We start from the raw sequence: 26,750 nt of genomic DNA, 5'->3' as shown, positions 1-26,750 counted from the left end.
GCCTATCCAGTTTTAAACAAGAAGAGAGGTGGGCAATGTGATTTCCGTAAGGATTCTTGAGGGCTGGTCTGCGAACAAGTATGCGAGGACAAGAGTGACATGGCGTCCCAGTGTTCCCGCCAAAGCTCACAAGAAACTTTAGGAGGCGGTGGCAGGGAAAGCAAATCTGTGGTGTGCTGTGGAGGAGCAAGCTATCTAGCTGGATGATTGTGCATGGGAAGGTCAAAGGGAGGGGGTGTGGCTCAGCAGACAGGGCCCAGTGTGTCCATGGCAACAGGGAATGGGGGTGGGGGTGTCAAAGATAGCAGATTTGGGACCTGGATGACAGTGAAGAATGGTAGTGCCATCTGCCAAGGCTGGGAGTTGGGTGGAACTCATCAGGTGCTTGTCACACACCCATGTGGAGTCACCATAGAAACCTTGAGTCCTGCAGAAGGAAGGCCAGGCTGGAGAAATCAGACTGAAGGTTACATGCAGTCAGGAAAGATGGCTATATGGTGCCCAGGCCAGCCTACGCTGGCCTTCACAAGCAGGGAGAAAGGGGCAGGCAAAGCCCTGGGTAAGTGTTCCAGTCCTTACAGACCTAAGTCCTGCTGAAGCTGTAGTAAGACAATAAAAGCCATCAGAGTTCATGACAAAAATCTCAGTGTCTAGACATTACAGGTCTAGATTGCCGCCTAAATCCGACAAACGAAAATCCTGTAAAACATCTGTATCCAAAGAAATCCTCTGACGATTCAGAAACCAGTAAAACCCATGAGGGCTTCTGCTCTGCAACACCACACAGGCCCTCTTTGCCGTGTAACCATAGGAGCTGGCCAGGCATGGTGGCACACACTTGAAGCCGATTCGGGAGAATCACAAGTTCAAGGCAATTTAGTGAGATCTGCAAACCAAAACCTGACACATGGGGACTCCAGAGGTGGAGACAGCAGGAAGCAGACTCCAAGTCCGAGTCTAGCCTGGGTTATGGAACTCAACCCAGTATCCAAAAGGTAGGCAGGAGGGAAAGCTAGGCATGCAGCCTGGTGGGGGAGGACCATCAGGAGACAGAAGGGGAGCTGGGTTAGACAATAAGGAGCACTTCTGAGTAAACTGAGACACAGAAATGAATGCTCCCACTTCTGAGCATCCCCCATCTGCCTAAGGACTTCAGTACAGTCCCTCTGTGCAACACTGAGCCCTGTGACATCTGACTCACATCCCAAAGCCTACACGCACCCCCAGACCCGGATACAGAGAGACCTAGGAGGCCCTGCAGAAAAACATGGTGGTGTTGTAGTGACCACAGGCAAACAGAAGAACCCTCCAAAGCAAACAACTGGTTCAGAAAAGAATACGTTCAGAAGGACTGACTGAGTATACTAGAGTTCTTCAGAGCACAAAGAGAAACCTCAAATCATTGAAGACAAACTCAAGGGTAGAAACCTGAAACAAGGTCTCTCTCTGGTGAGAGCAGAGACCAAGAAGCTACTGGACCAGACTCTTGGCCTACCATGCAGCTGTGCTGAAGATGAACCAGTCACACAGTAAGACCCCCTAAGCACAGCTGAGAAAGGCCTAGAACTCAATCATGGGTACGACTGTATCTAGTAGACAGGTCACCATGTTTCACTGTACTCCTGAAGCTGAAGCTGTTGCTTCTGGTTGGTCTGCTAGTGGAAGAACACAGGACCCTGCCTGGATGGCTGTGCGCGCACACGCGCGCGCGCGCGCGCGCGCACACACACACACACACACACACCGCGAGAAAGCCGGTATCTGTGGAATGTTCAAACTAACAATGTTCCCTCTGATTTGTTTTATTTTTGACCTGGGGATCCAACTAGGACTTTTGTTCAAGCACATATGAAGTACAACTTTTAACTGTTTTAAGAAGTATGACGGTAAGCCAGCCATGTTGAGTTGTGTTAAAATCTGTACTCAAATACACTCATGAGCTAAATATATTAAATGTATTATTGGGGCTAGAGACATGGCTCAGCAGTTAAAAGCAAGAACTGCTTTAGCAAAGGGCCTGAGCTTGGTTCTCAGCCACTCACAACTATCCCTTAACTGGAGCTCCAGGAGATCTGACGCCCTCTTCTGGACTCTGCTGGTAGTGCACTCATGTGCACATACCCACTCAAACATACACACAATTAAAATTAAATAATGAAATGCACAGTAACCAGATATACACAAGTTTATACTGTTTATCTATGACCAAACTGAGTTTTTAAAATCTCCTAACTCTTTGTAATAAGTTGAGTTTTCTCAAGGAACATGAATGATTTAACATCAGCAGTTGTTCCCATGGAGTGGCACCCATCCACCCATTCAGCAGGCTCTTGGGACTCAAGCATCCGACACAGTGAACAGGCAGATGCTTGGCCCTCCCAGGGGTGTCTGGTAGCTGGAGTCCACAAATCCTTAAGTTAGGGACACAAGGTCAGGAAGAAGCCATGGAACACACAAACACAAATTGTAGGTGTAAGGAATAAGATGTTAAGAAACAGGCTGGAGAGATGGCTCAGCGGCTAAGAGCACTGACTGTTCTTCTGAAGGTCCTGAGTTCAAATCCCAGCATCCACATGGTGGCTCACAACCATCTGTAATGAGATCTAATGTTCTCTTCTGGAGTGTCTGAAGACAGCTACAGTGTACTTACATATAATAAATAATAAATAAATCTTTAAAAAATGACACAAAAATTAAAAAAAAAAGATGTTAAGAAACGATACCATGGATGGATGTAACCATGGAAACCAGGCCTAGAGTGTGTGCATGAGTATGATTAGGTGAAGTAAGATAAAAGTAAGTAAAGTATTGTGTGAATGCCTTAATTGTGATTGGCTAAGAGCAGCTTAAATACCCTGGTCTGGCCACGACAACTCACTCACTCACTCCCCGAGTCCCACAGAATGGCCCCATGGAATGCCATTGTCGCTGTAGTGCTGAGAGAGAGATCAAGTCGGACGAGGTGATCCCAGCCAGCACCATGGACGGATGGATGGACGGACGGATGGATGGAACTCCAGTGGGACCCGAAAGCAGAGAACCTTACCTGAGGTGCCACCACTGAGCCAGGCTGCAACATCAGGCCAGACCGGGAGTTAGTGAAGTGTGTGTGTGAATGGATGCGATCCCATTTCTCTATTTACTTGTTCAGTGAGGAATAAATAAGCTATTATACATAACCTGACCTCCGAGTCTGAGGCGCCCTTCTCACCTCTGTCCTCAACCCTGATTTGAGACAGTAGGTATGGGGCCTGAGACTGAGGAGGGCAGGAGGAGCTCCGGTTTGAGGCCTGTGGACTTGGAGGATGTATAGGATGGCTTTATCTCAAAGTAACAAGCACACGCCCAGTTCTCACCAATGGTGGGTGGAGCAGCTCTGACAGGTCAGGCACCGCTTGCACCTGTATGAACAGATCTGCCTTTCTTTCTCCAGTGGGCCACAGTGGCTCCAGGCACACACGACACCCGCTTCCCACCACACCACACTCTCCTCCTGGTTCCCGTCGTGTGTCCACACCTGGGAGGTCTGTCTGCTGTTACACGTCTTTGTGACCGTGGTCATGCTAAAATACAGCTTGCTAGTACACCCTTGTGTGCCAAGGGTGCATTAACCGCACAGCCACGTAATCAGCCCATTTTTCAGGAGAGAAAACTAAAGTCTGCCTAACTGCCCTGGGTCACATGACTAATAATGGTGGAATCAGAACTCAAACTGCCCGCTCATGCTATTCTCCAGCTTGATGGGGAGAAACATAATCAACAGGATGCACGCAGTACACGCTGAGGAAGGAGCTTCATCATGTCCTGGTAGCGACAGCAAGGTCCTTCACACAGGACAGCGTCCTTCAAAGCAGACAACGGGGTCAGTGGTGAGGCATCTCTCGCTTCTTCGGGGACTTTTTACTCTGACCCCAGTACTCTTAGCTAAAATGCTGAACATGCTTCCTTCTCCTTCTTCAGACACTTGCTACAAATGCGAAGTGGCTGTGAATGAGTGTCCCAACTCCCCCAAGTGAGTCCAGCACACACACACACACACACCTGAACATGATGGGATTCGACACCCCCAGAAGAGTCATCAGCGCCACGGGAACACAAAGGCTATTTTGTGGGAGTGCTGCAGCCTCCTTTCCTGTGATTACACCTCATTGCATAACAATGTTCAGACATTTGGTTTAAGCAAGCATAGTAATTACATTTCTCACTTTGAACTAATTTAAGCAGCTACATCTGAGTTCCCCCACCAGTCCTTGGGCTGATCCACCCTCCGCCTCCCACCCTGAGAGAACTGGGGCTTGGGCTACGCGTGCGTGAGGTGCCCTTGGTAACTCAGAGGCTCCCTTGAAGCCCACCTCAGAACAATGGTGTGAACTGTTAGACGAAGAAAGGCAAAGGAATCCGGGCCCCACAGATGGGTCAGAGGTTAAGAGAACGACGCTGTTTTCTCAGGGATCCCAGGGTCAGTTCCCAGCACCCATATGCTGGCTCGCAGCTATTTTTAACTCCAGTTTCAGGAATGCAGGGCCCTCTTGTGGCTCCTGAGGCACCAGGCCGCACATATACACAGGCTCTACAAACATACAGGCAAGCAGAACAAGCAGCATCCGCCCCTGCAACCAACAGCCTGATTTTGCTAGATATAAATACACGGGCCCCGTGCCATGCTGATGCATCAAAGTTTTATCTCCAAGACTGCAAAAATCCCCTAGAAGGGCAGGGGCAGTATCTCACTGTACCGCCGAGTTCACCTGACATTTTCTATCTGGGGAGGAAGAGGGATGGGGACAAACAACACCACACAGGTCACTTTCCTTCTGGTTGGCAGATCACTTTGCAGCCCCTGGGGACAGGTCATGACTAACACCACGCTTTTCCTCTCCTATTGCTGGGCTAACGGCTCCACCTGGGTGATTTGACAGGGAGAAGGGGACCCCTCTAGAGGCAGGATGCCCCAGTTCTGAGAGCTTGGGAGTTGGTCAGGGCCATCCTAGCTTCTGGTCCCACAGCTCGGTGCTACACGAAGCAATGGATAAATCCAACCACTTTCTCAAATGGGACATTTAGCTGCTTTAGGCTTGGCTCAATAACCTGCCCTGTCGTTGTTTTGGAGCTGAGTCTCTTGTAGCTCAGGCTAGCCTCCAATTTGTTACACAGGAGACCTGGCCTTGAACTCCTGCTGGCTTGAGTGTAGTAGTTTGTGCCATCACACCTGGCTCACAGCAACTTCTTCGCTAGAGGAACTAGAGGTGGTTGTGTTCTGATGCGGGGTGGGGTGTGAGGGGTGGGGTGTGGGCGGGAATATTGATGACTGTATTCAACGATAAGATAAATAACAAAAGCTGAAAGAGGCAAATTTCAAAGCCACGGAAATTGTCTTTATCTACTAGGTGTGTGGTAGGACAAGGCTCTAACTAACCCACTGCTGCAAGGCCAGATTTGAGAGGGACAGGGGACCGTGACGCCACACAGCATGCTATCCCTCTCAGTGCGGGCTGTGTGAGCTGAACCCAGGCGTGGCTGAGTCAGCGCTCAGCAAGCATCACACATCCAGCCATCCACTTGCTCTGCAAACCTAAAGCTTGCTCTCTAGGTGCTTCAGTCAAAAGACCAGTCCGGGGCTGGAGAGATGGCTCGGAGGTTAAGGGCATTGATTGCTCTGCCAGAAGTCCTGAGTTCAAATCCCAGCAACCACATGGTAGCTCACAGCCATCTGTAATGGGGTCTGGTGCCCTCTTCTAGTGTGTGTCTGAAGACAGCTGCGGTGTACTCATATAAATAACAAATAAATAAATGGTTTTTAAAAAAGGCCAATCAGAACCAAGTGTAGAGCTCACACCTGTACTTTGTAGAACTTGGCAAACTGAGGCAGGAAGACAGATAGCCTCCACCTCAAGGCCAGCCTGAGCAGCACATAAGGTCCTGTCCTGAAAAGGGAAGGGGATTTATAGCCAATCAGCAGTTGGGGGGAAGGGAGACATTTTCCTGAATGAGGTAGCTCTGAGAAGTTGCTTGTGCCTCTGTAAGTAACCCAAAATTAAAGGTACCAGCTTAGGCCAGGGGTGGTGGTGCACACCTTTAATACAGCACTGAAGAAACAGAAGCAGATCTCTGTGAGTTCCGGGCTAGCTAGGGCTACATAAGGAGAACTTGTCTCAAAGAAAGAAATCAACTGGACAGGTAACACATGGAGACCATACATACCTGTCCCTGTGTCACCTCGTGTGACAAGAACACAGGAAGGCAAACAGACACCCTCCCCCAGAGCTCAGCGTTGAGGACAGCGCTCCCTTGGGCTCTTGGAGAGTCCCCACCATGAGAGAAAAGGGCATTCTGGGTACTTCCACTTTCCAGGACAAACAGCAATGCAGGGAAAGCTATGAGGAACAGAGGACTGGGAGGGGGAGGGGGACAGAAAAACCAATATCAAAATGACCAGAAGGGTCTGGGGAGATGGCTGTGAGGGTGAGAGCACTTGCTATACTGAGAACCAGAGTCCCGAATCCCAGCACCCACACCGGGCAGGGCCATGATGAGTTCACCTGTGAGGAGCAGCTGCAGAGGGAACAGGAGGGTCGCTGGGGCTTGCTGGCCACACGCTCCACGTTCAGAGAGATGCCGTGTCATTGAAGAGAGTGATGAAGGACATCCAATGTTATCCTTGGATGTGTCATCGCTCCACACTCTCTTAAGTTCTCTTGCCCCGCGCTTTCCTGGAGTTTCCTTGGCACCCTGTATACATCCTTAGGGGACAGGCCGGGAGTCTGGAGGCTGAAGCCAGAGTATGGCTGACAACAGGAAGTTAATATGGAGCCAGGTGTGGGCGCATAGTCATCATCCCAGCACTTGGAGGCCATCCTGGGCTAAGTTCAGAGACAGAGGCCATCCTGGGCTATCTCAAGTCCCATCTAGACAGAGCACAAGTCTGTCAAAATGGGAATCCACGCTCTCTGGGTAAGGTTCTCAGTGTAAGATGCACACTTGGATGGCAGAGGGTCCCTAGCCAGACCCAAGGTTGTTTTGCCTCGTGTGACTCCACTGTGGGAATAAACAACCCACCCGCTAATCTCACGGGTTAGTCCTTGCATTTTCGGCTTTCCTGTCAGTGCCATCACCTGCTGCCTCTTCTCCTTAATTGTTCATTTTCCATGTACCAAGCACATTCTTTCATCGAATCCCACAGTAATCCTTTGAGGATTCAGGAGAAGCTTCGGAAGCAGCTGCAAGGCAGCCCGGCTTGCCCTTCTTTCCCGCTGCTAACCGTGCTCCGGAGGCGGCACACAGTGGAGGTGGGGTTACGGGAAGAAAGAGCCCACCACGCCCTCATGGTTCCGTCCATCACAGTCTCTTGAGCAGCGCTTGCACACGACAACGACATGGCAACTGACACTTCTGTCCGTGCGCTTTAAGGCGCCACACGAGCGCGGGTTATGAGAAGGCACTGCCGCAAAGGAGCTTGGGATGCCGAGCTGCAGCAGAGGGCAAAGTGAGGGCTGGAATGTTGGCTGGACAGCTCACTTCCTTGCCTGAACTGGCATCCATCTTAGTGTTAATTGGCTTGGAGTTAAGTACCTTTCATATGAACCTGGGGAAGCTGACCTTTGGAGCGGCTGGTGACTTGGTGGGTAAATATGTCTTTATGGACTTCATAAAATGCAGTCTGTGTAAACACACACTCAAGAACTGTTAAGAGCACTGGGTGGCTGGACTATGGCACAAAGGCGCCTTTAAGGTTGCTGAGTGCTCAGTGGTTGGATATTTAAGAAAACGAACACACGGATATAGTTTCCATTTGGGGGATAGATCTCAAACTGGCAGACATGCAGAGGAACTGCCTGGGGATCACACCAAAATGCAGATCAGGGTGGAGGACTCAGCAAACAAAGGCTGGGGCTCCACCCAGCACCACATAAAACTGGGCATGGCGTGCATATTGAGAAGGTGAAGCCTGAGAGAACAGGAGGAGTTCAAGGCTATGCCTGAGGCTAGCCTGGGCTACGCAGAAAAACTTGTCTCTAAAAACAGGAGAGGATACCAGGTGGTGGTGGCTCACATCTTCAATCCCAGCACTCAGAGGCAGAGGCAGGAGGATCTCTGAGTTCACAGGCAGCCTGGTCTATAGAGTGAGTTCCAGAACAGCCAGGGCTACACCGCGAAGCCCTGTTTGGAAAAGGGGAGAGGGGTTGTTAACAGACGAGGGAGAAGGGAAGAGGGAAAAGGGGGTGAGAGGAAGAGAAGAGAGAGAAACAAAGGCAGAAGGCCTTTGCTGTAAGGCTGTCAGGAGTTCTTCCTCAGAGGCCCAAACCCCCATGAAGATGACCTTGTCAAGACACTGTAGGACAGAAACGTACAGCGTGGCAAACTTCCAGAACCCAGTAACAAGGCAAGGGTGAACCGAGAGCTAGAAGCCTGTGAACAGGGGATAAGAATGGGAGCTGAGCCTCAGGAGAGCGCACGTGAACTCAGGGCGGCATCCCCACGCTCTCTCTGCAAGCACATTCTCATACAGACCAGCTGGCCTCAAGCCTGTTCTGTAGCTGAACCTGGCCTTGAACTCCTGATTCTCCTTCAGAAAAGGCGGCCTCTTTCCAAGCACTGGGATTAGAGGTGTAAGCCAACCAGGATTGTTCCATTTCTTAGAAAAGAAGCGTTCCTGGAGCTCCGAGCTGTGGGTCGACGCTGTCCTCCAAGGCACTTGCCTCTCAAGCTGACAGCCTGAGTTCTCTCCCTGGAAGCAAGGCCCAGAGCTGGATGCAACGGCCCACGTGTGCAAACCCCGCACTCCTACAGGAGTGGAGAAAGGAGAATCACGTGGAAACCCCACAATGGGGTGGGGTGGGGAAGGGTAGGATCCTGGCGGGCTGGCTGGCAGGGTGAGAAGGCACAGTCCATGATCCTAGCACCCACAGGAAGCTGAGGCAGAAATGCCACCAACTTTTAGGTCAGCCTGGGATACACAAGGAAAGCCTGCTTAGAAAACAGTAAGGGAGAATGCTCTCCCACGAGCGTCCAACAGAGCAGTACGCCTTTCTTCCGCTTTGCTGTTAACAGCGTACATTAGCATGAACTGTCACAGCAATGTGCCGAATCTACTACCCATCCTAGCCTGGCATCCACTGCCCTTCACCCTGGAGACTGGCACATCGGATACTCCTTCCTGCTTCCTGCTGTCTGTGACTACACAGCCTTGGCAGGAAACGTCAAAAGTACACACTGGCATAGACAGTGTGGCGTGGCCGCAAGAGAAAACCATAGGTAGTCACAGAAATGCTCCTTCTGTAGCCCAGAGGCAAATTCCTGGGAACTTTACGTCAACTGTTTGGGGGCTCATCTCTCTTGCAGGATGGCCATCTGGAGGCCCCTTGCCTCCAGTCCCAAACTTCCTGTACCCCCTGCCAAGCCACAGGCGACACACACAGGGAGAGCATTTGGAAGCTCCTCTAGCTCACCCTTGCACAGCATGTGACCAAGGCTAGCAATCTGTTCGGGTTGATGCTTCAATATCTATGTGGGCCACATGGATCTGAACGGATGTCGGCTCCATCTTCTTCCTGTCTCCTGAGGCTCTGACACCTCAGAGCTAATGAAGGTCACAAATGTTTAGTATAAAACCCCAAACGGGATGGGACCAAGAGCAGATGCTACCTCTCTGACAGAGCTCAAAGCACACGCACCGTGGCTGTATGACCTGAAATTGCCTTGCCAGACTACAGTGTGCGTGTTGAAGACAGGACCCAAGGCCGTCTTTTCCCAACATCTTCTCCAGCTTACAATGCTGTGGTGACTGCTTTACCCGATTGAGAAAGGGTGAGAGGAGAGGTAGCGACAGGAAGCTAACACACTAGAAACCCTCCCAGGGGTTCTAAGGAGGACGCCTGGCCTTCAGAGTCCCAGCAAGGTGCTTCACTGTTCTGAAGGTCACACCCACAGACCCATGACCTCTCACAAGGGCAACACCTCCAGCAACACCGTCAGTGTGAAAGCCAAACTGAAAAGTCCTGTCCGATGAATCAAACACAGTGACAAGTGTCCCTGTCACCAACCTAGGCCACACCCTCCAACTAGTCTTGTTATAATCGCTCTGTCATCTGCTTGCTCTGAAGTCTTCAGACAAAAGTCCCAGTACCTACTTTCTAGGCCTAGGACTCAGCAGTCTCAAAGTTAGCATCAGTGGGCCAGACTGGTTTTCTCCAGCCTCGCTGAGCATGGACCTCCAGACAGGGTATCCTGCTTGTAGAGGGGGCCTCTGGACAAGAGTTGGCCCTCCCCAGTCTGTCGGGTCTGCCTCTCCCTGCAAACGCACTAGCACCCTTCTGCCAGTCTGCAGAAACCCAAGACTTTGCTTTGATTGGTATAATCACCAAAAGAATCAATTTCTCTCTTTTTCTATTTAAGAGAAAACCACAGAAAATCAAAGTTAGTTGTGTTTTTAAATTTATTTTTCGACTTTTGAAACAGGTTATCATTATGTAGCCTTGGCCGCTCTAGAATTATGTAAACCAGGATGACCTCAGACTCACAGACATCCCCCTGCCTCTGCCTCCCCAGTACTAGAATCAGAAGTGTCTGTGTGGGCATGGGTGCTTATTTTTTGTTTATTACTTTTGGCTTGATTTTGTTGTTGTTGTTGTTGTTTTGTTTTTGAGGCAGGATCTATTATGTAGTTCAGAGTGCCCTGGAATTTGCTATGTAGTCGGGCTAGCCTCAATGATCCTCCTGCCTCAGCTTTCTGCACTTACAGGCGTGGCTCTGCACGGTTTTGCTGATTGATTATGAACAAGGGATCGAACCCCAGGCTTTGTGTACCCTCGGTAAGTACAGAGCTATAGTCCCAACCATGATGGTTGTACTTTTAAAAGACTTATTTATTTGTGTATATGTCCCTGCAAGTTGTTATGTGTGCTATATGCTTGTGTGAGTCCAAGGAGGCCAGAAGAGGGGATAAGATCCCCAGAAACTAGAGTTACAGGCAGATCAGCCATCATGTGGGTGCTGGGAACTGAACCTGGGTTCTCTGCAAAAAACAGTGAGCACTAACCACCGACCAATCTCTCCAGCTTTTTTTTTTAAGCAATAAGGTTTCTTTCTAACATCTGCCTCTAGAAGCGCCTTACAGTGTTGTTGTTAGTGGCAAAGGAGTGGGAATCAATGTTTCCCGAATCCCAAGCTCACCACACACACACACACACACACACACACACACACACACACACAACTTCTCTTTTTGCTATTCGGAATCCACTGAAGCTTTTAGAGTTGGGGCAGCCTCTATATTATAAAGAGGAAAGCACTGCAGAGAAAGGGTCTGCCTCTCCTTTACCTCAGGGTTCAATCGCCTCAGGATGGAGAGAAGGACAGAGCTGAAAGAGGAAAGATTCACCCCAACACCTCCTGCTTTAATCAGAAAATCAAGTGCTGAAACCAAGTCAACAAGGTGACCTTTCCTCTCCTTAAGAGTTCTCACCCATTTAGAGTCTGACCCCTGGCTGCTAACTTTCTAACTGTGAGGAAGGAACTCAAGGACTCCCCCTCCCCCATATGTGCTCAAGAGACTACATTTGTATCTCCTAAGGACTCCTAAGTTGAGAAAAAAAAATATAAAACAAATATCCACTATCATTTCAGCAATATTGAGGCTCTATTTTATTATGGTAAGAGCACTACTCTGTGCATTGAAAAAGATACACACTCTACTTGGGTGATACTGCAGAACTCAGTTCTCAAGTAACAGATTACACAAAGGATCCCAACTAGTTGTGAGCCAGTGGGTAGACAGTCAGTTTAAGACTTACAAATCAGCGGGCAGTGTTGGCGCATGCCTGTAATCCCAGCACTCTGGGAGGCAGAGACAGGCGGATTTCTGAGTTCGAGGCCATCCTGGTCTTCAGAGTGAGTTCCAGGAGAGCCAGGGCTATACAGAGAAACCCTGTCTCGAAGGAAAAAAACCAAATCAAAAAATAAATAAATAAAAAAAAAAAAGACTTGCAGATCAGGGCTGGTCAGACGGCCCCCTGGGTAAATTCTCACAGCCTGAGTTTGATTGATGGGACCTGCATGGTCAAACAAGAGATCAGCTCCCCAAATCTGTTCTCTCACCTGTACGCCCGCACTGTAGGCATACATGCCCACACAGGCACACAGACAACCAAAAACAAGTAGCAAGACCGGCAGGAGCTGGAGAGAGCCATTAATAGGAAGAGCCGCTCTAACAGAGGACCCAGGATCATTACATCAGCCAGCACCCAAGTCAGGTTGCTCACATCTTCAGCTCAAGGGGACACCCTCCTCTCCTGGCCTCTTCATGAACCCACACTCACAGGCACATACCCACGCACATATATACAGTTTAAAAAAATACATATTTTAAAAATAGTCTTGTAAAGAGATTTCCTGGGAATGGACCTTGGACCCTACTCAAGATCCTCAGAAATCTGTGACAGACGAATAAAGCACAGGGCTCCCCTCCCCCAGGAGAACGGCAGGCTTGCGTATTTTTAGTGCTTCTTTTGGGGGGGAATAAAAGAATCTCTCACTTATTTTAGCCTTATGGTCTATTCTTAGATCTCCGGCAGCCAGGCCCAAGTACAGCCAACCTCTTGCAATTCATATTCCAGTCTCTTCTCATTCCTCACCAGGAATTATCTCAAAAAGAGTAAGAACTGACAAGTGACAGATCATTTACATTTTAACCCTATTCAGACTCAGGTAAATGGCTCAATATGCATGCTAATATTCCATCATTATTCCGATTAAGGAAACGATTATGTTAAAGTGTTTAATCAGAAGAATTAGGGAGAACGGCAGACACCCAAAATTAACCTCTAATAGTCTTGACAGTCACCCCATTTAAATGCTTGGCTATAAGCAACTCTTAAGATTTCTGCTTAGGCACACAGGGATTCCTGATAAGACCTAAAAGCAATTCATTTCCTAACATGATTGCTGTCTAAAAGAATAAACTAAAAGGGCCCCAATTTAAATACAATCAAAGCCCTAAGCAGTCACAGGCCAGGAGAGTTAAACATCATCATCTTGATCCCGGTTAACAACAATGCTATCCCCATCAGAAACAACACAAGAACTTCCTCTTTCTCTGACCTTCTCTGTTTAATTATTTCCTGTGATTTCTTCTAGGGCTGAGCTGCATGCTGCCCAGGGCCAGCAGGCTTTCCGTACACGGCTGGACGACGCGGAGTGCCAGCAGCCTGTGGAGATATTACGCAGTTGGGGGCCTTCATGTACTTAAGTGACAGATTTCTTGGGGCTCCTGGCATGCACAGACAACTTTTTTGGTTTTCTGGGTGTTTGGTTTTTTTTGGGGGGGGGGCGGTGTTGGCTGTTTCTGACACAGGGTCTCTTGTAGCCTTGGCTATTCTAGAACTTCACTTTGTAGAACAGACTGGCCTTGAACTGAGGGATCCTCCTGCCTCTGTATCCCAAGTGCTGGAATTAAGGGCATATACTATACCACCATGCCTGGCTTCAACTTTTATTTTCAACTGCCAGAAGAAAACACAAAGATTTCCTCAACTCATTCCCATGTAAAGTCAAACAGGAAATTGCGCCAGGGACAAGAAAAGGTAGTTTTTGGTACCATCTCCCCGTTACTATCTCCCACCTTGTCCAATGAGCCTCAACAAATGAGTTACTAATAATACCAGCTATGTTGCATCATCTTAGGTCTGGACCCATATTTAAAAAAACAAACAAACAAACATAATTCCTTCTGAAAACACGTGCCATCTCAGGCCCCAGCTAGTCAGGATTCCATCCCTATACCCACCCAGTAGTGGAGTCCTTTTGAAAGCTGTTTCTCATCAGCTGGCCCAGGTAAAGTGTGCCCCTTTGGCGACTTTCTTCATACACACTCTCCACCTGGGATAAGGCAGGCAGTTTGTTCTCTCTCCGAGTAAGAACTTGACACTGTTCATAGGCAGGCAGAGGAAGCCACCTTAATGGCTGAGGATAGTTCACTCACAGAGCATGTCCAGCCTACATGAGGTCCTAGATTCAATCCACAACAAAGGACGCGCAAGAGATGTCACCTAGCATTAAAATGCTTACAAGATTCTGAGTTCAGTTGGGCAGCTAGCGTGTGCACACCTTTAATCCCAACACTCAGAAGGGAGACAGACACACAGCTACAAGATCTGACGATTGGCCAGGACCAGCCTGATCTACAGATTCAGTTCTAGGACAGCCAGAGTTACACAGAGAAATCCTGTCTCAATTAAAAAAAAAAAAAAAAAAAAAAGATTGAGTTCAAATTTATTTTCTTAATAATAGCAAGTCAATGTATTTACAATGCTTTATACAAGAACTTATGATTCTGTGAAGTTGAGAGACACAGTGGTAGACATGTACAGACATAGAGATAAAATCTAAAGTCAAGAACCTGGTTAAAGAAACAAATCCTGGGCTCAAGAGATGGCTCAGCGGTTAAGAGCACTGAATTCAGTGCATCAGAGGTCCTGAGTTCAATTCACAGCAACCACATGGTAGCTCACAACCATCTGTAATGGGATCTGTTGCCCTCTTCTGGTGTGTCTGAAGACAGCTACAGTGTACTCATCATATAAAATAATCAAATAAATAAAATCTGTTAAAAGAAAAGAAAAAAAAAGGAAAGGAAAGGAAAGGAAAGGAAAGGAAAGGAAAGGAAAGGAAAGGAAAGGAAAGGAAAGGAAAGGAAAGAAAAGAAAAGAAAAGAAAAGAAAAGAAAAGAAAAGAAAAGAAAAGAAAAGAAAAGAAAAGAAAAGAAAAGAAAAGAAATCCGAAGCCAGGCGGTGGTGGTGCACACCTGTAATCCCAGCACTTGGGAGGTAGAGGAAGACGGATTTCTAAGTTTGAGGCCAGCCTGGTCTACAGAGTGAGTTGCAGGACAGCCAGGGCTACACAGAGAAACCCTGTCTTGAAATAAATAAATTAATTAATTAATTAATTAATTAATTAAAATAAAATAAAATAAAATAAAATAAAATAAAAAAGGAACAAATCCTGGGTCTGGTGAAGTGGTTCAGCAGTTAAGAGCACTTGGTGCTCTTGCAGAGGACCTGAGTTCTGTTCCCAGCACCCACACGGTGGCTTGCAGCCATCTTTAACCCAGTTCCAGATCTGATGCTCTCCTCTGCCCTCCTCAAGCACCAGGGACTCATGTGCTGCACACATATACACATAGGCAGAACACTTAAACACATAACATTTTTATAACTAAAACAATAAGCTGGGTGGTAGTACTCAGTTCAGTACTCAGGAAGCAGAGGCAGGTGGATCTGGGTTCAAGGCCAGACTCAGACTGGTCTACGAAGCCAGGGCTACACAGAGAAACCCTATCTCAAACAACAATAACTTTAAAAATGATAATAATAATAATAATAACTGGGGGCACCAAGACTGAATGATCCCCATGCCATTGAGACCTAGGCCACAGAATGAGACCTTATTTAAAACAAAACAAAAAAAGCATAAATCCTGCTGTGATCAGACAAGATAAAAACTTCTCATTGATTATTAGCATTATTATTTTGTGCGTGTGATGCTGGAGATGAAAACCAGAGTGCCTTTGTGCATGCTAGGCAAATATTCCACTAGTGACCTATATCCTCAGTCCTTGGGCAAGATGTTAACTTTACAAACTCTTCTCCTCACCTACACAGGCTGCTGGAGGGTCAGCCATACTCCACCCACAGGCAACCGTGCAAGCGCACTTATGTACAACACAACCTCGCCATGTCTTACAAACCACTCAAGGGCCTTGCTTGCCAGGGACGCCTGACAGACATCCTGTAGATCCTAACAACACTCGGCTACAGGATCGTCAGCACACTGAGGGAAGATGAAGCTGTCCTCATACCCGTAAGGCCGAGAGAAAGTGTCTAACATCCTAGACCGTAAGTTCCCCAAGGGCAGGGACTGCCTGAGTCACGCTCTGACGAGTGGGTGGATTAGAGGTAGGTGTTAGGCGCTCTGTAGTCAGTGACAGGCTGTAAGCCAGTCACTCCGTTCTCCTCCGGCTGCACCCTGAGGTGCTCGTTTCTAACTATACAATAATTCATACGTGGTTTTGCAATTAGGGCCCTAAGCACATGCATCAGAATCTAAACGTACCACCTACATTATCAACACCTGTTCTCTATGCTCCTGACGTCCCTGGGACAACAACAACAAAAAAGGACAGCAAGGCCCACAAAACCGGTAAATAACCGAAGATCCTTATCTTGAAACCTGGTGCACATGGCCTGGGGAAAAACAGACTTGACTCGATGTTTAAGCAATGAGTAACTATATTAAGACTGTTTACCTGTATAGCTTCAAAAGGTCTGCAATTTGAACCAGTTTGTTAAAATATCTACTAAATTAAACTGGCCCAGCACCACACTGGTTTCCTTGGTAGGAAATATAAAGCGAAATACCAACATGGCGTGCAAATAGACATAACACATCCTAAGCCAACGTCATCAGGGGAGCGCTGAGGCTCACCCCGTCCCCTCCAACCTTACTGACCATCACTTCGAAACCAATTTGGAAGCTGTCAGGTAGTAAGGTTTCAACCACACAAGGCCAGAGACTGCCAAGGACAGCAGCTGGGAGGGAGAAATCTGACTGTAAGACAGTAGATAATAACTTGACCACACCTGGAATGAACTACAATCAAGAATTGGAAGGCTCACCTGTGATCCTAATCTGGAGGCTCAGAGATACAAGTTTCTGACCTGGATCTTGGCATGGAGGTCTTGAAGCATAGTGGCTACGATTTCCAGAAAACAAGATCTCCGGGTTCAAGGTCATCTGGAATTAAAGGTGTGGTGGCACAGGCCTTCAATCTGGGCCACACCCTCTGCTGGAGACCTACATAAGGACATTGGAGAAAGACTTGCTCTTCCTTGCCTGCTTGCCTTGTGGGACTGAGCAACTGCTAGACCCTTGAACTTCCATCCACAGCTGCTGCTGACCATTGGGGAGTTGGACTATAGACTGTAAGTCATCAACAAATTCCCTAACTATATAGACTACCCATACGTTCTGTGACTCTAGAGAACCCTGGCTAATACAATAACCTATGAAGTCAGAAATCTCCAAAACCACCTGGCTCATCCCTCTAACCCAGCACCCAGAAGGCTGATGCAGGAGAATTTTAGCACAAGCTTGAATGGTCTCAAGACCAGGCCAGTCAGTTACATAAAAGATGCCATCTCAAAACAAGACAAAGAATGACACTACAGAAATAAAGAAAAAGAATGCTTTATTCTAGAGGATTCTACCAGGACATCAGAGAAGCGAAGGAAATGGTAGAACACGGTGTTTACCATCTAGCTCTCCTTTCCACAGCGCCAAGGAACACTGAGCAAGATACTCTACTCAAGTGGGAACAGGCTGTGGATTCTTGACACGGAATTCTGAAGACATCTTGGCACACAGGAGCCAGAGCAGATGTGAAGGGGGTCCAGTAAACTCCCAACATGAGATGTCTGGTCTGCCGAAAGCTTCCCGGGGCTTCTACGCTTCTACTTAGTAAGAGCGGGGTCTAGACCAGTTCAACACAACGAGTTTCTGTCTGTGATTCAGAGCTCCTGAGTCAGGAAGGGGACAGAGGTAGGATGTGTCTAAAGAAAGCCGTACTTATTCCACTTCCTTCCTGGTGGCCTCCTTCTGTTTGGACGGTCCCAAGCTAGAGGTGGCAGCTTATGTCTGAAATCTAACACGTGAAAAGCAGAGCCGAGAGGGTACGACTTTGAGGTCTGTCTGGGTTACAGTTAAGTTCTAGGCCAGCTTGGGCTATATAGAATAAGAACTGCTTAAAAATCAAAAGGGGAACATAATAAATTCTCAGCCACCTAAGTCTACATAGTGAGTTCTCTCTCTCTCTCTCTCTCTCTCTCTCTCTCTCTCTCTCTCTCTCTCTCTGGTTTTTCTTCCCAGGTTTCTCTGTGTAGTCCTGTCCTGGAACTCAGAAATTCACCTGCCTCTGCCTCCCACCACTTTGTCTCAACAAAACAAAACAAACTAACAAAATGGGTCTTGGGATCCAGCCTGCCCAGTATGTACAAGGCCCTGGGTTTAAGTGCCAGAACTGGGTGTGTCATCAACGACATCCTAGGCTACATGGTGAATTCTGGGCCACACTGAGCCAAGTAAGAAACTGTGCCAAAAAGAAGAAAAAAGGAATTCTTTCTGTATGCAAGAACAAAGTGAATTATCATTAAATGTTTATGTAGGTGAAATGATTTTTTAATGAAGAGAACATTAACTTCCATCAGCATGTTTACAGAAAGCCTACTGATATGCACTGTCAGGCCACGGATGTAAGAGTCAATAAATCCTTCAGACATCATGGGCAAAGTTTCCCTGTGCACCTGCAGTCCATATGGAACACAAATGTAAGCCCAGCCAGGACTACGTGAGTCATCAGGACTAGAGCAGAGATCCAGGACTATGCAACAGCAGAGCGAAATAACAGAATTAACAGAATAAACCATGAAGACAGAAAGGAAAGAATCTTCTTATCACACAATCAGGGAGAAAGACAACTGACATTCAGCCTGGCACATCCCTATGCAGTTATGAATGGATCTGCTGGGAATAGAACTAGGAACAATATAACTAGATCTAAAAAGAATGATTACTGCAAAGACAGGGAACGAGCCACTGCTATACATCTCAGAAGCTGCCTGTGTCTGTTGTAATAGCTTCAATCACAAGTACTTAATAAAGCCAAGTGTGTCCGGCGCACATCTTTAACCCCAGTACTTGAGAGTCAGAGGCAATTAGATCTCTGTGAATTCAAGGCCAGCCTGGTCTACATAATGTTCCAGGCTAGCCAGGGCTACTTAGTGAGGCTTTGTCTAAAATATAAAGCAAAAACAAAAGTACTAAAAGCTAAAATAAAGACAAGCTGATTTCTTTACCTCCACCCACTAAGCACAAATAAAGAAAACTGTGTTTTCAGTCAGTCACTACCTTGACAGCGTAGGTAAGCACGCTTTGATAGTCATGTGTACAAAAGGCTATGTGAATGTGTTGTTAACAAATATCTTCTACGTGAATGTGCTGTTAATAAAGATCTTCTAAGAAAGGGAACTGAAGTGTGGTTGTGTAGGTACAAGCTTTTAATCCCAGCTTTCGGAACTCTGTGAGTTTGGGGCCAGCCTGGTCTACAGAGTGAGTTCCAGGCCAGCCAGAGCTAAAACAGAGAAGCCCTGTCTCAAAAGACAAACAGATGAACAAAACACAAAACAAAGCAAAAGAAGACAGCTGCCTTTCGGGTGGGTGGGCTCTCATGTCCATCAGTATCAGATCTTTTATTTGATGGTGGCAGCTTATGTCTGAATTAAGCCTAGCCTATTTTCTTTCCGTGACCTGGGATATCTGTCAGGCCATTTAAGTACACGCCTACTCAGGGCAAACAGGCAAAAAAAAATAAATAAATAAAAATAAAAATACTCCTTGTCCCCACCCATAAGCATGCAAACCACAATGAAACGCAGCAGGCGGGACACAAATCCAAAGCACAATGGGTTGCTCAGAGACAGTTTAGAAATACCCTAAACTAGCCAAGTGCCACAGTTAATATTACAGAGTTAGTCCACAGGAACAGAGCAGCAAGTGGGGGCGGGGATAGGGGTGGCTTCAGTGGGAACAAGAAGATGATGGGAGATGGCTAATGAACAGAGCACATTACATGTGTGGGCATGTGATTGTGAAAGAATAAATCGAAATCACATAGACTCTGCCACAGAGGGCACCGTATGCATCCATGGAAAATGTGGAGGCCCTAGAAAGAGCCCCACATGGCCCAGATCTTACCTTTAAGGTCCAATTTCCTTCAGAGACAATGAGCCAAAACAAACAACCACACATATCAAAACTTCCTGCTCTGCCTCCATTAGCTCTGAGGATCTGCTGTTTGTGTGCGTTTGTGTACAGCCAGTAATGTCGGACCTCTGCCAGTACTGGGACTACCAGCACAGCTGTCTCCAGCAGCAAGTGAGAAGACTCCACCGGAAACCCTGCAGCTACTGCAAATTATTAATATTGTGATTCTTGCAGACTCCTTGCAGGGATAGAAACACATCTATGCCAGAGATGTACTCTTTTTCTTTTTCTTTCTTTTAAAGATTTATTTACTGATGTCTTCAGACACTCCAGGAGAGGGTGTCAGATGGTTGTGAGCCACCATGTGGTTGCTGGGATTTGAACTCAGGACCTTGGAAGAGCGGTCACTGCTCTTAATTGCTGAGTCATCTCTCCAGCCCCAGAGATAAGCTGGAAAATGTGCTGATCCAGTGACCCAAAGCCACAGTCCAAGCTCTGGGCTATAGAGGCAGGACGGATGAATGCTGGAGCTCAAGAGCTCAAGGCCAGCCACGGTGGCAACACAGTGAGGACTCCCTAACCCCCATCTCTAAAATCCAACCATCAAACAACAGTAAACTTCTGCTTCCCAATTCTGACCTCAACAGCTACAATCAGAATGGTGCTGAGTCACCCGTGACAGAGTACCACTCTCTGACAGTCCTTTCTTCAATTTCACAAAACCAAGTTGTGTGTGCAGGCTCAGAACAGGTGAGTTGCTCAGAGGGTGGCTATTGACAGCCCAGGTCAAACAAGTGCCACAACTGTAATTATTACATTCTTCCCGAGAACAAAACATTTTGGCCTGTGTGTGTGTGTGTACACTCCATGATGTATGTGGTCATACACGGACCACCATGGTGCCTGTGTACAGGTCAAGAGACAACCTGAACTATTGATCATTGCCAACAGGGTATTGCTCTCTCTTTAGTTTTTATTTTATCTACGTCACCTGCGTGGATGGATGGATGGATGGATGGATGTGTACCACATGAGTGCCTGGTGCTTGCAGAAACCAGAAAAGCATACCAGATTCCCTGGTAGCAGTTACAGTTAGTTGTGAGCTGCTGTGTGAGAACTGAGCCTGGGTCTCCTATAAAAACAGCAAGAGCTCTTACTGACTTGAGCCACCTCTTCAGTCCCTGGGGTCTTTGCATTTGCTCCTATGTATGCCAGGCTACCTGACCCACAACTTCCGGAGCTTCCTCTGTGTAGGCCTGCTAACTGTCAACAGAAGCACTCAGATTCCCAATGCATACGACTGTGTTCCGGCTTTGTACGGACTCTGGAGACTCTGGCTCAGGGCCGTGTGTGCTTTTACTTACTGACCCATCTCCCCAGCCCCTAAACAGCATTTTGAAATAATAATATCTATTACTTTCTTCAGTACACATTTATCAGGCAAATACAATGTCCTCAATGGTATTGGGCCAACGGCAGAAAACTAAGCAGTGGAATTACCAAGCAATAACCCTGAAACCAAAAAGTCCATAGTCTGATTGATATAGAATCTAGCCTGGGAGAAGCCCAGCTACGTGGTCAGAACTGCCTGGCAGAATAGGAGACACAAGGACTACAGTAGCCACTGGCGGTGGGGAGGGGGTGAGGACGGCTTCCTAAAGGATGTCTCAGAGAGCCTGGAAGGAGAGTCGCATTCATCTATGGATGACACAGAATCCCAGGAGGAGGAGAAACAGTCGCAGTAATCTAACTCTCACAAGTTCAAGGCCACTCTCGGCCGACACGGGAACCTCCTGGTTAGCCACAAAAGCAAACACACAGAAGCAGCAAGCTCAAGAAAGTTGTTGGGGCAAAACAGTGGTAGGCTTTTCCTGCTGCTTTACTGACAGGTTTTACTGGTTAAAGCCGAGGAGAGCGGCTGAGACTTGCTGTAGCCACAAAGAAGACAGCACTTTCCACTGAATGGACCAAGACTCCAACTCTGCATGATCAACTCATATTTTCAACGTCAAGGGTTTTCTCCTTGTAAAGACTGCCTGGCACAGAGACTCAGCCAGTGCTACGTAGCAAAAGCTGTCTCAAAAAATAAAACCAAAATTCTTACACAGAATGAAAACACTGATTTTGAAGGGCCAATGCAAGGCCGGTTGTGGTGGTTACTTGCCTACGTTCCCAGCATCAGGGAGGCAGAGGCTGGAGGATCACCGCAAGTTCAAGGGTGGCCCTATCGACATGAAGTGCCAGGTGAGCCAGGGTACACAGTGAGATTCAATCAGACAAATGCATGCTAATTCAGTCAGCTGGGCTCGGTTGTGCATACCTGTGCCTGATCTCCAATACTCAGGGGGCGGAGACAGGAGGATTTAAAGTTCAAATCAACCTGCCTGGACTACAGAGTGAGTTCAAGGCTAAACAGAACAATCAGTAGGACTCTGTTTCAAAATTTAAGAATTTTTGAAAGATAACAACAACAACAACAACAACAACAACAATAATAAAAAGCTGCGTCTAAAAGGAGGGCTCAATGATGAAGAGCATTTGCTGCTCAGCCCAGACCGGGGCTGGTGTCCGGTGTTCCTGTTAGGGCCTTACACCTGCCCATAACTCCAAATCTAGAGGATCAGATGCTCTCTCTCTTTTAGACTTCACAAGCCCTACACTCACGTGCACAAATGCACACCCAAACTAACGGTACAGAAAGGAAAAAAAACATAATTTTTCTTGTCAGGCGTGGTATTGTACAAATGTAACCCCTGCACTTAGAGACAGATCAGGGAGACATTCGAAGCCAGCCTTGGCTGCACATGGAGTCTGGGGCTAGCCTGAGCTCATGGCATCCTGTCTCAAGAAAACAAAACTCAGGGCCCTGTTGGGGCCAGCGGATGACTCAGCAGGAAAATACTTGCCAGGCAAACCTGATGACCTGAGTTTGGTTCCCAGAATCCACATAAAGGAGAAGAGAGACTACGACTCCACAAAGCTGTCCTCTGACCTCCACAGGAGTGACATGGCACACGTGTGTACACACACACACACCATACACACTGCACACACACACATTAAACCTTTAAAAAGACAAAATGTCACTTGGCTCAGCATTGCCCGTACTGGTTTTAGTGGCCTGTACTTGTTCACCGTAATCCGTCTAACACTCTGATAATGTGACCTTTGAACCTCCTTCCGTCATCGTGGGGGGAAACACAAAATTCTCACCCCCCAAGTTTTTTTTCTTTTTCTGATATGCTCCTCATATCTCACGAAAATGAAGAAAAACCATGGCACTGAGAGGCTGTCACCAATCCAGTACAATCAGGGACCAAGGAATGACTCATAGAAATAAATGACCAGGAGGCACAGAGCTACAGTCACAAGGAAAAGTGATGCGAGCTAGGAGCAAAGGGTCCTTCCTGAAGCTGGCTGTTGAGTGACTTCTCCACATCGGAGACTAAATGGGTGGTCTTGGACAAACTACTTAAACTCTCCTCAGGTTTTCCAAAATGGAGATAACATGGTGAGTCCTCCATATTCCATTGCTTCAGGAATCACGTGAAGACACCCCAGAGGCCAGTGTGAGGAAGCACACTTGTAATTCGAGGAACCTGAGACAGGAGGATCCCTCTAAGTTAGAGTCCAGCCTGGTCTACATAAAAAGCCCCAAGCTAGCCAAGGTGAAGCCCTATCTAGACAAGAACAAAAATATAACCCTCAGAAAGCCAATTCAACAGTGGTGAAGACACCAGGGCTCTCTAACCCTCTGAAACTAGAACCCATCTCCAAGACCTACTATCTCAACACAATTCCTTACTTTTGGAGTCAGGGTCTTACTCTTAGCCCAACCTGGGCTCAATATCAGGGCAATCCTCCTGCCTCAGGCTCCAGATGCTGGGATAACAGGTGCGAGCCACCAACTTCAGCCTTCTGATCGCAGCCAAACTGATCTCTCTCCGCAGACTAGAATGAGGAAGTGTTGGCTTCCAGCTGGGGTCCTCACCTGGAATCCTCTCATCGAGGCTAGCAAATGGGGAAAGACACAAGGCTTCTTCCACTGCGAGACCAGCACAGGCCTGGCCTGCACCCCCAGGGGAAAGAGCCAGGCACCTAACACACACTGGGCAAAGCTCTCCAAGGACCCCCACCAGCACAGCTACTGTTCACTGCCCCCAAGGCTGCTCCTAAATGCAGGCACAGACAAGGACCAAGAGAAAGAACTGGTTATCGGCCAAGTTCCAAAAGGGGAAGGCCTAGCAGATACTCCTCACCCTCCATATTTCAGTATTAAAACTCCCAACTTTCTCCCCCCACTTTATGATTTCAATGACAGGTATAGTGAGGCAAAATAAACCGTCTAGACCAGCCCGAGACTGGCACCAGGTGGGAACCTCTCCAGGGACAGGTGTCTTGACAGATTAGGGTTACTGCAGTCAGGGTTCCCTGGGGACACACGGGAGGAAATTCCCTTTGCAGAACACCAGCTTCCTTCCACCCCAGTCTGACAATGAACGCCACAGGATAAAAGGCCATTTAAAAACAAGCGAGGGCCGGGCTGTGGCTCAGTAATGGAGCTCTTGCTTGTCTGGATGTGTCTGGTCCTGGGTGCGAACTCCAGCACCGAAAAACAAAGGGGAAAAAAAAAAGGGGGGGGGATTTCTTACAGTGGTACACAGGATTTTGCCACCTGCTACAAGAGCTCTTTAAGCCGCCCGGTGGCCCAGTCCTGAGTCATTTCCTCTCTCTGCACTCTAGAGTGTCAATGCTCACAGGGGAGGGGGGCGGTGGACACAGAAAAGCAAAAGGCCCAGGGTTTTAGAGCTGGTCTCCAGCCATTCCCGCTCCACGTCCCCCTCCCCTCAGCGTCCCCGAGACTGCGGACCCATTCTGGAGTCCAAGCAGGCGCTGCTGCTACCTTGGCTAATGGCAGCACTGAATGAAAGGAGCCGAGGCAGGCTCAGGATTTATGAATGTGCAGGGGAGGAGGGATATCATGTGACAATAAAGGAGAACGTCTTATTCACAAAAAAAAAAAAAAAAAAATGTGGTGAGCGAATACAGCCACTGAACAGCAGTCTAAGAGCCGGGAACGGCTAGGACCCCAGGCTAAGTACCCACCGGGGCAAACCGGCAGCCCCGCCCCCAGCGCCCCAGAGGGAACCGCCTGGAACACTAGAGCGGAGATCCAAACCTATGTGCGACTAAGGCGGGAAGCAGCTGCCACTTGGCCCAGAGACGGTGACAAGCCCGGGTCTCCCTGAGGGGCGAGCCTAAGCACCTCTGACTAAGCACCATGAGCTTTGTTCCCCTCGGGCCTGCGGGCCCGGGCACACGCACGGGCACGCGCTCTCTCACATACATGCCAGGCGCGCGCTTCCCCGCACGCTCTCCCGCCCTCGCGGCACACGCTTCGGATCCGCCTCCGGAGCTGCCCCGACACCGCGGGGCGCGTGTGCCGGCCCACACGCGCGTGCACACGCTCACGCGCGCCGGGACTCAGCAGGCTGCTCCCGCGCTCTGGCCGCTGCGCGGACCCGGGCGCACGGACCCTGTGCCGCCGAGCCCGACTGGCCCTCCCCCAACTCCACCGTGTTTTTATGAATGAAAATGTGGTATGCAAATGAGAGCGATTCAAGAAAACGAAATGGCGGAGCCCGGGCCCCAGAGGGCTCCAGAGAGGGCTGTGGGGAGGGCAGCAGTGCCAGGAGTCACAAAGTCACCATGCACATAGACCCATCGACCCCGGGATGCCCCGCATGGAGGGCGTCAGAGCTTCCGCTCCCGCAGCCCGAGGACCGCCCCGAGGTCATTTGCGCGCCCTTGGCCCGGGCAGCGACCAGGACTTGCAGACCCCAGGCGGTTTCTGCCGCCTCCCCTAGCGAAGCCAAGAGCCTCGCGTATCGCCCCGACAGCTCAGCCAGCCTCTGCACCCCAGGCCAAGTCCCCCCGATGAGTCCCTTCCTGCGTCCTTGGCGGCGGCCCCCAGGCCGCCCCGCCGGGCACCCACGTCCCACCCGCGGCGAACTTACTCGTCCGGGTGTGTTTCTTCGGTCATTTTCTTGTTCACCTAGACGCCTGTCCCGCGGCGTGCAGCCTGGCTCCCTTCATCTTCCTGTGCACTCGCCCCCCTTCACATCTCCGACATCTCCTGATTTGGTGGTGGAGGGGGGGAGCTAGAGATGTAGGGGGCGCCGAGGCAGGCAGGGAAATGGAGAGCTCCGAGATCAGGGCGAGGTCTGGGAAGGGGCGCACCGGGCAGCGGATGCTGTGGGCCGGCCGGGCGCGGCCCCAGGGGTCCGAGCGGGTGCAGGGGCGAGATTTGGGAAGGGGAGCCGAAGGGGGAGAGCAGCAGAAAAACAAGCACGTTCGGGGCGGCGGGCGGGCGACCGGCGGCGCTGGGGCCGGGCCGGGGTCGCCCCCGGGGACCGGGCCAATCAGGGTTCCGGGTAGCGCTCGGCGGCCGGGGGAGGTGCGCCTGGGAGGCGGTGCAGGGCGCCCCGTCCGAGCCCCATCTCGCCACTCCACCGATTTACTCCATATTGGATTCTCAGCGCCGCCAACAGGAGGAGGAAGTAGGGCGGAAGCGATGACGTCTTCCCAGCGGCCAGAGGTGGTGGAGTGCAAAAAGCTTCCTACTTGCGACCAAAATAAAAAAGAGAGAGAGAGGAAAAAAACACACTCACAAAACACTTTGTCCCGCCTACTGAGCGTGCCCCTCTTCTACTCCCCCTCCCGCTAGCTTCCAGTCCGGGAGGAGTCTCGGAACCGTATGGATGGCACTGCAGTTTGTCGGGCTCCGAATCCTCGTCTCCGGGGCTCCGGGTTTTAGGAAGCCCAAGAGGGAGGAGGCGGGAGCCGAAGACAAGAGCACATCTGGCTCCCGTTTTGTCCCCTCCCTCCTTCCAAACCTTTGGATTAAAAATCAAGGGGGGGGGGGAAGGTGGGGGAGGGCG

The 26,750-nt window shown here is 49.0% G+C and overlaps 1 protein-coding gene across 1 annotated transcript in view; it reads right to left on the bottom strand.

The window, feature by feature from the left end:
• Positions 1-26,362, bottom strand: part of Spred2 (sprouty related EVH1 domain containing 2) — a 103,111-nt gene extending 76,749 nt beyond the window's left edge. The window contains exon 1 of the mRNA XM_052199228.1: positions 25,827-26,362. Coding sequence (XP_052055188.1) covers positions 25,827-25,852 — 26 coding nt within the window. The 5' untranslated portion in view covers positions 25,853-26,362. The remainder of the gene's footprint in view (positions 1-25,826) is intronic.
• Positions 26,363-26,750: the final 388 nt, after the last annotated feature.

This window comes from Apodemus sylvaticus, chromosome 11 (assembly GCF_947179515.1).
Source record: "Apodemus sylvaticus chromosome 11, mApoSyl1.1, whole genome shotgun sequence".
Taxonomy (NCBI): domain Eukaryota; kingdom Metazoa; phylum Chordata; class Mammalia; order Rodentia; family Muridae; genus Apodemus; species Apodemus sylvaticus.
The sequence above is the reverse complement of the archived record's forward strand: the minus strand, read 5'-3'. Positions and strand labels throughout refer to the sequence as shown.